The sequence below is a fragment of the Ranitomeya imitator genome, chromosome 5, assembly GCF_032444005.1.
Source record: "Ranitomeya imitator isolate aRanImi1 chromosome 5, aRanImi1.pri, whole genome shotgun sequence".
Taxonomy (NCBI): domain Eukaryota; kingdom Metazoa; phylum Chordata; class Amphibia; order Anura; family Dendrobatidae; genus Ranitomeya; species Ranitomeya imitator.
The window spans coordinates 262,339,063-262,355,113 of NC_091286.1; the positions used below are offsets into that span (position 1 = coordinate 262,339,063).

At 39.6% G+C, this 16,051-nt stretch overlaps 1 protein-coding gene across 25 annotated transcripts in view; it reads left to right on the forward strand.

The window, feature by feature from the left end:
- Window positions 1–15,099, forward strand: part of LOC138637428 (titin homolog) — a 1,151,517-nt gene extending 1,136,418 nt beyond the window's left edge. For all 25 annotated transcript variants that reach the window (XM_069726100.1, XM_069726106.1, XM_069726124.1 and 22 more), the window contains 4 exons: window positions 576–641; window positions 10,111–10,176; window positions 10,306–10,371; window positions 14,063–15,099. In XM_069726100.1, coding sequence (XP_069582201.1) covers window positions 576–641; window positions 10,111–10,176; window positions 10,306–10,371; window positions 14,063–14,208 — 344 coding nt within the window. In that variant the 3' untranslated portion in view covers window positions 14,209–15,099. The remainder of the gene's footprint in view (window positions 1–575; window positions 642–10,110; window positions 10,177–10,305; window positions 10,372–14,062) is intronic.
- Window positions 15,100–16,051: the final 952 nt, after the last annotated feature.

Below are 16,051 nucleotides of genomic sequence, written 5' to 3' on the forward strand. Positions count from 1 at the left end.
ATACTTATAGAGTAGGCTGTCAATGGTTCATTGAGACCAACCATTAGACTCATGAACCACGATTCTTCAAGACCAGTCTGGAGGGGGTGTTCATAGTCAGGCGCTCCTGATTCATTAAAAAGCACATTCCTCTTAATTAATCAGAATGGCGGGACGAGTTGGGAACACCTTCCTCTGCTCCTTGTCACAAATATTTTTCCAGTCATGGATTGGAGTAAGGTTTTTGACGTAAGGAACTCCACCGTTCATCTTGAATTGATGAGCAGGAGTTGCAAGACCTATTCTATTCAAATTCCACCCACCTTGTGAGAGCTGGGCAAAAAAAGTGTGAGAAGACCATAAGTTGCAAAATTTTTGTTCACTACTTTCAAAGCTTTTTATACCAGAATAATGGCATAAAAGCTTTGCTGAATAGGACCTAAGGTGTTCTAAATATTCTCCCATAAAACTACATATCAATATGTGTGTATTTTACCTTCAAATTCCTTCCATGCAATTATGTTGGAATATATATATATTTTGTATTTGCTTTCTATTTACTACCTACTTACTATGTATTAACTTAAATCCATCAGATATTCTTCACTTCTTCAAAGATCTCTTCTACAGTGGAGTTGAGAAAGCTTCTGATTTTATAGAAGGTATTTTCCATTGCTTTTATTAATCATAGAGTGTTGGTGTATAGTTTTTATGGATTTGTTATTTTTTTTATTATGCAGTGTATATAATAAAATTGATCCTGCACTGAAGTTAAATTAAGTTAAAAAAAATAATTGTGGATGAAATTGCTATTACATGTGTCCATTTTACAGACTTTGTTACTTTCTTCAGTTTTCTTCTTTTCTATGATCTGGAGGTTAGCAAAATTTGTGGGAAACATTAAATGTTTCACCATAAAATGATTGAGCTGCCTGCATAATGTATGATGTATAATGTATGTCTTCACAAGGAAATGTGAAAAAATGCTAAAGATCTGCAGATACGGGGTTAAGCTGCAGGTTAATATCGTTCTGACACTCTCCAGCACCCGTACTTTGAGCCCCATTGCTGAGACAATTAATATTATTCCCCCCAATAGCATTCAGTCGCACTGGTGGTGCCAGCCAGGGTTCAGTCACCGCTTTGTGTATAGAGAGCAGCGACTGTAACGATGCCCCATGCACTGACTGACAGCCAGCCCTAATGCTGAGCTGCTGTCAGTCAATGCCGTGGATGCAGTTACAGCCACTGTTCTCCGTGCACACAGCAGTGACTGAACCTGCATCTGCAGGTATATAGGCTTTTTTCTCACGACTGGTTCCCTTTAAAGGAATTTTCTGTCTGTTAAAATGTTAACAATCTTGCAATTAATGTTTTTGGTAGTTACAGCATACAGTATGTATTTATTTTTTTATACTCGGAGGACCCCCGAGCGTGCTCGAGAAATCTCGAGTAACGAGTATATTCGCTCATCACTAGTGCTTATGAATTCAAAGAGCACAATATGCATATTTCCCCTTCAACCAAAGGATAGGTAACAGAGATTCTTCTCTTACTTTTTCCATTGAATTACACTCCCAATCATAAGAAGGCAAAATCTTAGAAGATTAAAGAAATTAAAGCCATGAGAAGGTCAAAACAGGCATTTTCAGTGTAATCTGATGAGACTTCATATTCTTCACTAGGCCATGCTGAGAATTCTTCACTCCCCACATCTTGCTGCCATTACAATGACAGGAGGGGAATAACGCATCTGCGTGAGAGTGCCTGAGCATTGCAGTCCATTGTGGTAACAGTGTTTTTCACATATAATGCTCGGTACTTACTATAGGCATGCGGACATTTCATCAGTCTCCTTATTCTCCAATACCAGAGGTCCAGAACCTTGCAGGTAACAAACGTTTCTCCCTCAATCAACTTCACTGCTCCTAATGCTTCCCACACAGCTCTTCTCTCCTAGTGCTTTAATGGCAGGAAGGAACTGGAGTGAAAAGTTTTCTGTGAGAAACATCAAGTCTCACCAAATCATGCTGAAAATACTTGTTTTGACCTTTCCAATGGGATTTTTTTTTTTCCACTTTACAATGTTTTTTTTTATTAAGTAGTTTCACACAGGGGAAAGAGTAAAAGCCACAGAGAAGAATCTCTATTACTGCCCTCTTGGTTGAAGGTTAAATTTGCATATTGGATGCCCTAAACTTCAAAGGACCATATCTTGGTATAGAAGTGTAGAAAAAGAAAACAAAAAGCAGCACCAAAAGAAGACAGAGGGTGCAAAAAATCCTTCCAGGTATATACTGTACCAAACCTCATGCTATTGTCCAGAAAGATGAAGGCAGCACTCCAGTAGAGAAAATAAGAGTATTTTATTGGCCCATGTGCGACGTTTCAGTCCAAAGTGTGGACCTTTTTGGTATAGAAGTGGAGAAATAAAAATTGTTTTAATCAGCTCTTCAACCCCATTTTTTTAACTATTCAGTTTAAAAATAGGAAAAAAATGAGTAAAAGGTTTAGTTTAAATGAACAGGTGCTTCTCACAAAATTAGAATATCTTCAAAAAGTTATTTTTTTTCAGTTCTTCAATACAAAAAGTGAAACTCGTATTATATAGAGACACTACAAACAGAGAGATCTATTTCAAGTGTTTATTTCTGTGAATGTTGATGATTATGGCTGACAACCAATGAAAACCAAAAAGTTATAATCTAAGTAAATTAGAATACTTTATAACACCAGCTTGAAAAATTATTTTAAAATCTGAAATGTTGGCCTACTGAAATGTATGTTCAGTAAATGCACTCAATACTTAGTAGGGGCTCCTTTTGCATCAATTACTGCATCATTGCGGCATGGCATGGCGACAATCAGCCTGTGGCTTTGCTGAGGTGTTATGGAAGCCCAGGTTGATTTGATGGCAGCTTTCAGCTTGTCTGCATTTTTGGGTCTGGTGTCTCTCATCTTTCTCTTGACAATACCCCAAAGATTTTCTATGGGGTTAAGGTCAGGCAAAGTCTGCTGGCCAATCAATCACAGTGATACTGTTGTTTTTACACAAGGTATTGGTACTTTTGGCAGTGTGGACAGGTACCTAGTCCTGCTAGAGAATTAAATTTCCATTTCCAAAAAAACTTTTAGGCAGAGGGAAGCATGATGTGCTCTAAAATGTCCTGGTAGATGGCTGCATTGACTTTGGTCTTGATAAAACATAGTGGACCTACACCAGCAGATGATATGGCTCCCCAAGCCATCACTGATTGTGGAAACATCACAATAAACCTCAAGCAGCTTGGATTATGCACCTCTCCACTCTTCCTCTAGACTCTGGGACCTTGATTTTCAAATAAAATGCAAAATTTGCTTTCATCTGAAAAAAAAACACCTTGGACCACTGAACAACAGTCCAGTTCTTTTTCTCTTTGGCCGAGGTAAGACGCTTCTGCTCATGAGTGGCTTGACAGAAGGAATGCAACACTTGTATCACATGTCCTTGATACATCTGTGTGTCTTGGCTCTTCAAGCAATTACTCCAGCAGCAGTCCACTCTTTGTGAATCTCCCCCAAATTTTTGAATGGCCCTTTTCTTAACAATCCTTTCAAGGCTGCAGTTATCTCGGTTGCTTGAGCACCTTTTCCTACCACACTTTTTTTTTCCTTTTACTCAACTTTCCATTAATGTGTTTGGATACAACACTCTGTGAACAGCCTTGGTTCTTTAGCAATGACCTTTTGTGGCTTACCCTCCTTGTGGAGTGTGTCAATGATTGACTTCTGGATATCTGTCAAGTCAGCTGTCTTCCCTTGATTTTGGAGCCTAATGAAACAGACTTAGGGTACCGTCTCACAGTGGCACTTTGGTTGCTACGACGGCACTATCCGTGTCGTTCCAGCGATATACTTACGATCTCGCTGTGTCTAACACGCTACTGCGATCAGGGACCCCGCTGAGAATCGTACGTCGTAGCAGATCATTTGAAACTTTCTTTCGTCGTCAAGTGTCCCGCTGTGGCGGCATGATCGCATCGTGTAACAAAGGTGTGCACGATATTCTCCACCTCCTCTGCTGATTCTACATCACAAATAAGTCATGAAATTATCGCTCCAGCGCCGTGCATTGCGAAGTGTGACCGCAGTCTAAGACGCTGGAGCGATAATGGAGTGACGCTGGAGCGTCACGGATCGTGCCGTCATAGCGACCAAAGTGCCACTGTGAGACGGTACCTTAAGGGACCTTTTTAAATGCTTGGGAAGCCTTTGCAGATGTTTTTTGTTGATTATTCTAATTTACTGAGATAATCACTTTTGGGTTTTCATTGGCTGTAAGCCATAATCATCAACATTAACAGAAATAAACACTTGAAATACATCACTCTGATAGCAATTACTCTATATAATATACAAGCTTCACGTTTTGCATTGAACAACTGAAATGAATTAACTTTTTGATGCTATTTTAATTCTGTGAGAAGAACCTGTATAATTCTAAAGATTAAGCTTAATGTCAAATGTCATATTTCTTATTGTATTTAACATTTCTTAACATGGCATTTCTTTATAAAAAAAAAAAGATTTTCTCATGCCTAAATGTTTTAACCCCTTCCCGACCTTTGACGCCACGTAGGCGTCATGAAAGTCGGTGCCATTCCGACCCATGACGCCTATGCGGCGTCATGGAAAGATCGCGTCCCTGCAGATCGGGTGAAAGGGTTAACTCCCATTTCACCCGATCTGCAGGGACAGGGGGAGTGGTAGTTTAGCCCAGGGGGGGTGGCTTCACCCCCTCGTGGCTACGATCGCTCTGATTGGCTGTTGAAAGTGAAACTGCCAATCAGAGCGATTTGTAATATTTCACCCATTATAACGGGTGAAATATTACAATCCAGCCATGGCCGATGCTGAAATATCATCGGCCATGGCTGGAAATACTAGTGTGCCCCCACCCCACCCCTCCGATCGCCCCCCCACCCCCCCGATCTGGCCGGTACACTGCTCCGGCTCCCCTCCGTCCAGTGCTCCGCTCCCCCCCGTGCTCGTGTCCGCTCCCCCGTGCTCCAATCACCCCCCCGTGCTCCAATCACCCCCCCTGCACTCCGATCCACCCCCCCCGTGCTCCGTTCAACCCCCCCGTGCTCCATTCCAGCCCCCCCGTGCTCCGTTCCACGCCCCCCGCGCTCAGTTCCACCCCTCCCGCGCTCCGATTCCCCCCCCCGTGCTCCGATCCCCCCCCCCGTGGTCCCCCCCACCCTATCATACTTACCGATCCAGCCGTGGTCCCGTCCGTCTTCTCCCGGGTGCCGCCATCTTCCAAAATGGCGGGCGCATACGCAGTGCGCCCGCCGAATCTGCCGGCCGGCAGATTCGTTCCAAAGTGCATTTTGATCACTGAGATATAATCTATCTCAGTGATCAAAATAAAAAAAATAATAAATGACCCCCCCCCCCCCCTTTGTCACCCCCATAGGGACAATAAAAAAATAAAGAATTTTTTTTTTTCCACTAATGTTAGAATAGGGTTAGGGTTAGGGGCAGGGTTAGGGTTAAGGTTAGGGCTAGGGGTAGGGGTAGGGGTAGGGTTAGGGTTAGGGGTAGGGTTTGGGGTAGGGTTAGGGTTAGGGGTAGGGTTAGGGTTAGGGTTAGGGCTAGGGTTAGGGTTAGGAATGTGCACACGTATTCTGGTCCTCTGCGGATTTTTCCGCTGCGGATTTGATAAATCCGCAGTGCTAAACCGCTGAGGATTTATGGCGGATTTACCGCGTTTTTTTCTGCGCATTTCACTGCGGTTTTACAATTGCGATTTTCTATTGGAGCAGTTGTAAAACCGCTGCGGAATCCGCACAAAGAAGTGACATGCTGCGGAATGTAAACCGCTGCGTTTCCGTGCAGTTTTTCCGCAGCATGTGTGCAGCGATTTTTGTTTCCCATAGGTTTACATTGAACTGTACACTCATGGGAAACTGCTGCGGATCCGCAGCGTGTGCACATACCTTTAGAATTAGGCTATGTGCACATGGTGCGGATTTGGCTGAGGATTCGTAGCAGTTTTCCATCACGTTTACAGTACCATGTAAACATATGAAAAACCAAATCCGCTGTGCCCATGGTGCGGAAAATACCGCGCGGGAACGCTGCGTTGTATTTTCCGCAGCATGTCAATTCTTTGTGCGGATTCCGCAGCGTTTTACACCTGTTCCTCAATAGGAATCCGCAGGTGAAATCCGCACAAAAAACACTGGAAATCCGCGGAAAATCCGCAGGTAAAACACAGTGCCTTTTACCCGCAGATTTTTCAAAAATGGTGCGGAAATATCTCACACGAATCCGCAACGTGGGCACATAGCCTTAGGGTTAGGGTTGGAATTAGGGTTGTGGTTAGGGTTAGGGGTGTGTTGGGGTTAGTGTTGTGGTTAGGGGTGTGTTGGGGTTAGGGTTGTGATTAGGATTATGGCTACAGTTGGGATTAGGGTTAGGGGTGTGTTGGGGTTAGTGTTGGAGTTAGAATTGAGGGGTTACCACTGTTTAGGCACATCAGGGGTCTCCAAACGCAACATGGCGCCACCATTGATTCCAGCCAATCTCGTATTCAAAAAGTCAAATGGTGCTCCCTCACTTCCGAGCCCTGACGTGTGCCCAAACAGTGGTTTACCCCCACATATGGGGTACCAGCATACTCAGGACAAACTGCGCAACAATTACTGGGGTCCAATTTCTCCTGTTACCCTTGTGAATCTAAAAAAATGCTTGCTAAAACATAATTTTTGAGGAAAGAAAAATGATTTTTTATTTTCACGGCTCTGCGTTGTAAACGTCTGTGAAGCACTTGGGGGTTCAAAGTGCTCACCACATATCTAGATAAGTTCCTTGGGGGGTCTAGTTTCTAAAATGGGGTCACTTGTGGGGGGTCTCTACTGTTTAGGCACACCAGGGGCTCTGCAAACGCAGCGTGACACCCGCAGACCATTCCATCAAAGTCTGCATTTCAAAAGTCACTACTTCCCTTCTGAGCCCCGACGTGTGCCCAAACAGTGGTTTACCCCCACATATGGGGTATCAGCGTACTCAGGAGAAACTGGACAACAACTTTTGGGGTCCAATTTCTCCTGTAACCCTTGGGAAAATAAAAAATTCTGGGCTAAATAATTATTTTTGAGGAAAGAAAACGTATTTATTATTTTCACGGCTCTGCATTATAAACTTCTATGAAGCACTTGGGGGTTCAAAGTGCTCACCACACATCTAGATAAGTTCCTTTCAGGGTCTAGTTTCCAAAATGGGGTCACTTGTGGGGGGTTTCTACTGTTTAGGCACATCAGGGGCTCTGCAAACGCAACGTGACGCCCGCAGAGCATTCCATCAAAGTCTGCATTTCAAAACGTCACTACTTCAATTCCAAGCCCCGGCATGTGCCCAAACAGTAGTTTACCCCCACATATGGGGTATCACCGTACTCAGGAGAAACTGGACAACAACTTTTGGGGTCAAATTTCTCCTGTTACCCTTGGGAAAATTAAAAAATTCTGGGCTAAATAATTATTTTTGAGGAAAGAAAACGTATTTATTATTTTCACGGCTCTGCATTATAAACTTCTATGAAGCACTTGGGGGTTCAAAGTGCTCACCACACATCTAGATAAGTTCCTTTGGGGGTCTAGTTTCCAAAATGGGGTCACTTGTGGGGGGTTTCTACTGTTAAGCCACATCAGGGGCTCTGCAAACGCAACGTGACGCCCACAGAGCATTCCATCAAAGTCTGCATTTCAAAACGTCACTACTTCACTTCCGAGCCCCGGCATGTGCCCAAACAGTGATTTACCCCCACATATGGTTTATCAGCGTACTCAGGAGAAACTGGACAACAACTTTTGGGGTCAAATTTCTCCTGTTACCCTTGGGAAAATAAAAAATTGCAGGCTAAAAGATCATTTTTGAGAAAATAATTTTTTTTTTTATTTTCATGGCTCTGCGTTATAAACTTCTGTGAAGCACTTGGGGGTTCAAAGTCCTCACCACACATCTAGATTAGTTCCTTTGGGGGTCTAGTTTCCAAAATGGTGTCATTTCTGGGGGATCTCCAATGTTTAAGCACACAGGGGCTCTCCAAACGTGACATGGTGTCCGCTAATGATTGGAGCTAATTTTCCATTTAAAAAGCCAAATGGCGTGCCATCCCTTCCGAGCCCTGCCGTGCGCCCAAACAGTGGTTTACCCCCACATATGGGGTATCAGCGTACTCAGGACAAACTGGACAACAATATTTGGGGTCCAATTTCTCCCATTATCCTTGGCAAAATAGGAAATTCCAGGCTAAAAAATCATTTTTGAGGAAAGAAAAATTATTTTTTATTTTCATGGCTCTGCGTTATAAACTTCTGTGAAGCACCTGGGGGTTTAAAGTGCTCAATATGCATCTAGATAAGTTCCTTGGGGGGTCTAGTTTCCAAAATGGGGTCACTTGTGGGGGAGCTCCAATGTTTAGGCACACAGGGGGCTCTCCAAACGCGACATGGTGTCCGCTAACAATTGGAGCTAATTTTCCATTCAAAAAGTCAAATGGCGCGCCTTCCCTTCCGAGCCCTGCCGTGTGCCCAAACAGTGGTTTACCCCCACATATGAGGTATCGGCGTACTCGGGAGAAATTGCCCAACAAATTTTATGATCCATTTTATCCTACTGCCCATGTGAAAATGAAAAAATTGAGGCGAAAATAATTTTTTTGTGAAAAAAAAGTACTTTTTCATTTTTACAGATCAATTTGTGAAGCACCTGAGGGTTTAAAGTGCTCACTAGGCATCTAAATAAGTTCCTTGGGGGGTCTAGTTTCCAAAATGGGGTCACTTGTGGGGGAGCGCCAATGTTTAGGCACACAGGAGCTATCCAAACGCGACATGGTGTCCGCTAACGATGGAAATAATTTTTCATTCAAAAAGTCAAATGGCGCTCCTTCCCTTCCGAGCCTTACCATGTGCCCAAACAGTGGTTTACCCCCACATGTGAGGTATTGCTGTACTCAGGAGAAATTGCCCAACACATTTTAGGATCCATTTTATCCTGTTGCCCATGTGAAAATGAAAAAATTGAGGCTAAAAGAATTTTTTTGTGAAAAAAAAGTACTTTTTCATTTTTACGGATCAATTTGTGAAGCACCTGGGGGTTCAAAGTGCTCACTATGCATCTAGATAAGTTCCTTGGGGCGTCTAGTTTCCAAAATGGGGTCACTTGTGGGGGAGCTCCAATTTTTAGGCACACGGGGGCTCTCCAAACGTGACATGGTGTCCGCTAAAGAGTGGAGCCAATTTTTGATTCAAAAAGTCAAATGGCGCTCCTTCCCTTCCAAGCCCTGCCGTGCGCCCAAACCGTGGTTTACCCCCACATATGAGGTATCAGCGTACTCAGGACAAATTGGACAACAACTTTCGTGGTTCAGTTTCTCCTTTTACCATTGGGAAAATAAAAAAATTGTTGCTAAAAGATAATTTTTGTGACTAAAAAGTTAAATGTTCATTTTTTCCTTCCATGTTGCTTCTGCTGCTGTGAAGCACCTGAAGGGTTAATAAACTTCTTGAATGTGGTTTTGAGTACCTTGAGGGGTGCAGTTTTTAGAATGGTGTCACTTTTGGGTATTTTCAGCCATATAGACCCCTCAAACTGACTTCAAATGTGAGGTGGTCCCTAAAAAAAATGGTTTTGTAAATTTCGTTGTAAAAATGACAAATCGCTGGTCAAATTTTAACCCTTATAACTTCCTAACAAAAAAAAATTTTGTTTCCAAAATTGTGCTGATGTAAAGTAAACATGTGGGAAATGTTATTTATTAACTATTTTGTGTCACATATCTCTCTGGTTTAACAGAATAAAAATTAAAAATGTGAAAATTGCGAAATTTTCAAAATTTTCGCCAAATTTCCGTGTTTATCACAAATAAATGCAGAATTTATTGACCTAAATTTACCACTAACATGAAGCCCAATATGTCACGAAAAAACAATCTCAGAACCGCTAGGATCCGTTGAAGCGTTCCTGAGTTATTACCTCATAAAGGGACACTGGTCAGAATTGCAAAAAACGGCAAGGTCTTTAAGGTCAAAATAGGCTGGGTCTTGAAGGGGTTAAAGACTCACAAACCATTTTATCTTTCAGGGATTTCTCAATATTTTCAAAGTCTCTTCTATGATGGACTTGACAAACTAACTAAGTTTAGGGAAGGTAATGAAACTCTGCATTGTAACCATGGTATAAAATACCAATTTTGACACTTGTAGATGATTTTAATTTGCCATTGCTGTTTTAATGCTAGTTAAAAATTTAAAACAGCAACTCTTTGATATCTTTCAGATCTTTTTGACAACTTACAAAACCTTTTCTTTGATGGATTCAATAGTCTTAAGCAGTTAGGAGAAGGTAAAGTTATGCTATTATAGTGGTTTCAAAATGTGTTCTTTTCTCTTCTTTTTTTTATAACATAAACTTTATTGGTTCCAGAGTAAGAAGATACATTGACAACAGCCATTCACATAATTGCAATCATTAACCAATAGTACAAGATTTGGTCAATATTTGAAACTACTTCCTTACAAGGAACCAGAGAATTTTTAACAATAACCCAGACTTACACAAATAACACCAATAATTGCTCTTTTTTGGTAATGTCAGTTATGAAGTGCTCACCTTGACAATTTGTAATGTTACATAACAAACATCAGGTATTCTATGCTGCCTAATTGTAAACATATAATGGATATTTATGTTAGGATTTTTCATTTCTATCCCCTGTAGACTGTGAGCCCTCGTGGGCAGGGTCCTCTCTCCTCCTGTACTTGTGTGTGCCTTGTTTTACTCATGTTTACTGTACTTGTCTATATTTGCCCTATTCACATGTAAAGCGCCATGGAATAAATGGTGCTATAAAAAGGTATAATAATAATAATAATAATAATAATAATAATAATAATAAATTACAAGAGTACTTCGAGTAAATAAACCATTATTCCCAGATAACTTTAAATTGTTTAACCTAGGTGACTGGCTATCATGTGTCCCATAATATAATTATAATTAATTTTTCACATTGTCTCTTGCAGTGAAGGAATTGTAACACTTTTCCAATTCTTTGCTATATTAACTCTTGTAGCTATAAAGATGTGGCTTTTAATTCCTGCGTCCTTGTATTGGAGTCACTCCAATTTCAGAGATAATAAAGCTGTTGCAGGATCCCACACTATGTCATGTCCCGGTACCACTAAAATCAAACTATAAATCTGTAAGCAGTAAGTGCGGATTAGGGGACATGACCACCAAATATGCAACAAATCACCCACCTCTGATTGACACCTCCAACATAAACCTGATCTTTGTGGGAATATCTTATTGAGATCTTCCTAGAGGTTTCCAAATGGTTTATGCAATGTGAAGACTTTTTGTCTATCTGGAATGCCTGTGACCATTCTTGCTGGGTAAAAGTACAGCCTAAGCCTCTTTCACTCCTTGTAACAAAAGGCAAAGATTTAAGCTCAATGAAAGAATTTACAGCTTCATATGCTCTAGAAATCCCTTTAGAAGAGTCCCTATCAATAGAAAAAATGTATTCATAATCAGATTTTAAGCTTTCTGACCTATTATTCATACTGTTCATAAAATGTCTAATTTGAACATGTTTGAAAAAGTCTCTCTTATTAATGCTATATTTATCCACCAGTAAAGAAATTGTAGACAGAGCATTAGCTTGCATCAAGTTCCCCAATCGAGTTATTCCTCTTTCTATCCAATCATCTAGCTTAAGGAATGGGATGGCATACTGCAGTGTTTCGAGCGGAACACTATCCAATCTAAAGGGGACTAGTTTATATCCTATATTTTTATTCCTCCAAAGCTTTATTCCAGCTACAATTGTAGGGGAAGTATTGGAAGAGAAATTCCTAGATAATCTTAGGTGCCCTAGGAAGGTTCTTTTCTCTTCTAATGAATCATAACTAATAAGTTGTTGAATAATCCAGTGGATAAACCCATCATTGGATTTCCATAGTACAGTACCTAATCTAGCAATACTTGTCAACGTGGACCATAATCTTTGATTTGATCTTTGGCTTTAGAATTACATTGTGCTAATCTCAGAGGAAATGCAATATCACATCTTTATCCAATTGAAATATAATTTAATTTGACCTTAAACTTTAACTTTTTAGCTTATTCATTCAGAATCCTATTTTTTGTTCTTTTTTTTATCATCACTCACTCAAAGTAATTCATAGAGTAAAGTGACAGAAACCCTGTCAATTATAGCTTGCGCTTAACTTTGTATTATAGCACTGGATAGACATGGGAATAGTCTTTTCAGATTGTGCCACCAATTCACTTGTCATGAAGCAGGAACATTTTTATTTAATCTGTCACAGTAATACCAAAACTAAGCTCATCCGCCTGTTCGACTTGTCTTCTTGACGTTCACATGTCTAACAGAGAATTTACTACAGTAGTGATATTGTATACTAAGCCTTGTTACTAAGGAAAAAAATAAATAAATCTGCCAACAACAGTTCACCTTGGAAACATAAAGGAGAAATCTCTTCAAAACGAAATACAGATCACTGTTAGAACATTTCTCATTGTTTTAGAAAACAAAAAGTGATTTTGTGCCTGTATTGGAACCTCGTGATAGAAGCGCTGAATGCAAGATATGAACAAATGAGAAAAAAAATTGCTTTCTTAGGTTATGTGCACACAGCGTCTTTTTCCGCCTGGATCCTGCCTGAAAAAGCGCTTCATAAAATATAAACAGAATAAACATATGCACATCAATATTCAATCTTTTTGGCTTCATTTTACCTCTTAAGGTATAGTGTCCTGTCTGTTCTTCTAGCAACATTTATTGTATGTAGTTAACAAAAGATGCTGGCAGCAAAGCTGCTGCAAAAAATGTAAATGCCGAAGTAGAGACTTCAGAAAAAAATCCCACTGGCATTTTCCTGAAGCGTCTTCCTATAGCAAAAACTCAGCGGGTATGTCAGTGTCTATAAGAACCGTGTACACATACCCCTAGGGTGGATTCATAATTTTTTTTTCAGCAATAAATGCTGCAGACAGATTATATCAGTTGGGTAATAGAGAGTAATTAAACACAATATTAACACACTACAAACATTATATTGAGGGGGTTCACGAGTTTGTCCTTTTTCATACTTTTTGCTGCTTTAGATCAATATAAATGCTATGGTTATGGCTTTTTTATCTATTTTTTTCCTAGGCTTCTCAATAGGACAAGAAAAAATCATCAACAATCAATGTTAGAAATAGTTATTACAGAGAAGATTCAGAAATAGCATTTTTGATAGGTTGCATGAAAAGTGCAGACTATGGCTATGGCATTTTGTTTTCAGTTTGGAAAAACTGCAAAAAGAATTGGCAAAAAAAAACACCACAGTTCAAACAACACACAGGCAAAAAAAGAAATATGTAACGTGATTGAGATTTTGGAAATCTCCTTTACTTTGCAGTTACTTTAAAACACTGCCATTCTTATTAAATTGACCCTTAATGTCTGAAATTGAAACACTATTTTAAGATCACATTTTGAAAGAGCTTATTCACAGTTTCCTAATGTATCTTAACATAAATTAAAATAAATTTAGCTGTTGACAAGTTAACTCTACATGCAGTCTATAAGTTTCTCTGGTTTCCTGTTGGTCTCTGTTCACCTAGCTCCAGTGAGGACATGTTGAAACATCTGATGCAATTTTTTTAGGCTGGAGAAGGGCCAATTATGGCAGAAATGTTTCCTGCTTTGTCATTCTGCTTTAAACAATATGGACTAAAGTTCAAGTTTTTATCAAGAACCTACAGTTTTGGCACCTCTGCTTCTCTGAATTTGAAACATCTGATGTAATTCCTTGGTGACATGACATGTCATCATTGGTTGGTGCCTATCAGGGGTAGGGACTGACAGAATTGGATTGAAGATAGCATTATTATTATTATTCATTTTTATAGCGCCATTTATTCCATGGCGCTATGTACATGTACATAGCATAATAATTACTTAAAGTATCGCTGTACAAGTTATATTACTTCTAAGTTATCATGTTCTCTCTTTCTTCAGATCTTCTTAACTACATTCAGAATCTATTCAACGATGGATTACAAAATTATGGGTTTCCTTTCTTCTCCACCCCTGCCTACAGTCAGGAACAGTATTCGAGTCCTTCACAATCGGAAGAGAAGAAGACAAGATCACATGGACAATAGAAATAACATCTGATACTGTATTTGCATACAGAATCCTTAAAAAAAAGAATTTACAATAAGTGCTCAAGGAGCAGGTCATGAGTCAGAGAAGGATTTTACATCTGTAAGTGTCATGAAAATAAGCAAGGAGCACAACATGTAAGAATGTGTCACGACAAGGGCAGTTAGCCCTTTATTATTTGACAATACAAGAAGCCAAGATTTGAAGCACTAACAGCAAACTGCAATGAAGCATGTTTATGTGTTTCTATATTTACCACCGCGTTTAGACCAGCACGGTGAAAATCACTGCGAGACAAGTCAACCAGCTGGCTTGTGATATCAGCAGTGGCAGTAAATAGTACTTCTCTAGGCAAACTTTTACAGGAATTTGCAAAAAAAAACTTATGTAAACTTGATAACATTTTAACCACTTGACAACACTAACTAAAACATCAAGTTACCCTATTATATGGGTTGTGTGATGGTTAATATTTACTTATTGGTGATATGCTGTTGAACAGTATAAAGCCTATTCATGGAACTTTTCAATTGCTGTGTCTCAAAAACTAAGAGCACTTGTCTTAAAGGTCTCTTATTCAGTGTCTACGTTTCCTTTGCCAAGACAACTTCATTGAATGGTTGATATATTTGGTCTATATTTACACCCGAGTGTATATTTGGCCCTAAAACCTATTGAACCATATCACCCTAACGCAGTGATTGTTTGCTGGCAAAAATAAAATGAAGACTGAAAATGGGAAACTGAACATAAGAGGCCGTATTCGTGCTGCTTAATACTTTCAATATCTTGAATGTATGTAGAAATAGCTAGAATTTTATTATATAATTTCTGTGCTATATATATATATATATTGAATTTAAGATTTGGAAACATGCCATACTATATATGGATGTGTATATATATACATCCATTGGGTATAAACATTGGGTATAAATATTGTATGGCATGATTTGCTTTGAAAGAGTGCACATGAGGTGGTGCCAGATGAGATTTATGGCTTAAGGAAATTCTCTGCCATTCACCACTCCCATTTAGCTGTTTGTGTGCAACTGTTTAATAGTATGAATTTGTTATTATTTTGTCAATATAGACTTTTGTATATCATATACTGGAAAATAAAGTATGACATTTTAGTGGGTTCCGTCTGGCAACCACTTCACGCTTATTAATTCTATGTATGTGAGCTTCAATGCATCTACAAATGAAGAAGCAATTTATTGTAAAACTTAATGAAGAACATGTGGTGTACTAGTTTACATTAAAACGTACTCATAATGAATTAAAGGCTTGACCTGTCATCATAATTATTGTCTACAATTGTTACGTGCTGTCATAGAAACATTATTTGCACTGGTGCGTGAATGTGCATCGCTGGCGCTGGTGGAGAGCGGTAGTGATGCAGGCAGTAGCAGTGTCACCAGCTGGGACACTTTGAATGAAAGTGACTGAAAATTCAGTCAATAGAATGAACCTTTTTTCTGACAACTGCTCTAATTTATAGACTCTCTGCGGAAAAAAGAAGGAGAACTCTAGAGTGTGTCTTCCCTGCTATGTAATTCACACTATTATTACACAGTGCAATCAATACTGGTTTTAATTATGTGATACTAATAGTTGACATCTTATTGGAACCAACACATAACATTCTCTGTAAAGCCCTGTACGTTTTACTTGAGATAACTCCTCAGTAATAGGCTACTATATGCGAGTAATATTTTTTTTTCCATAATGGATATACAATAGGGATTGAATTCTGCCATTTAATTACTTACCTCCCCATGAAATAAACCTAGGAGAATGGATAACACCAATGTAGAGGTCTGATACCTATTATTAGTT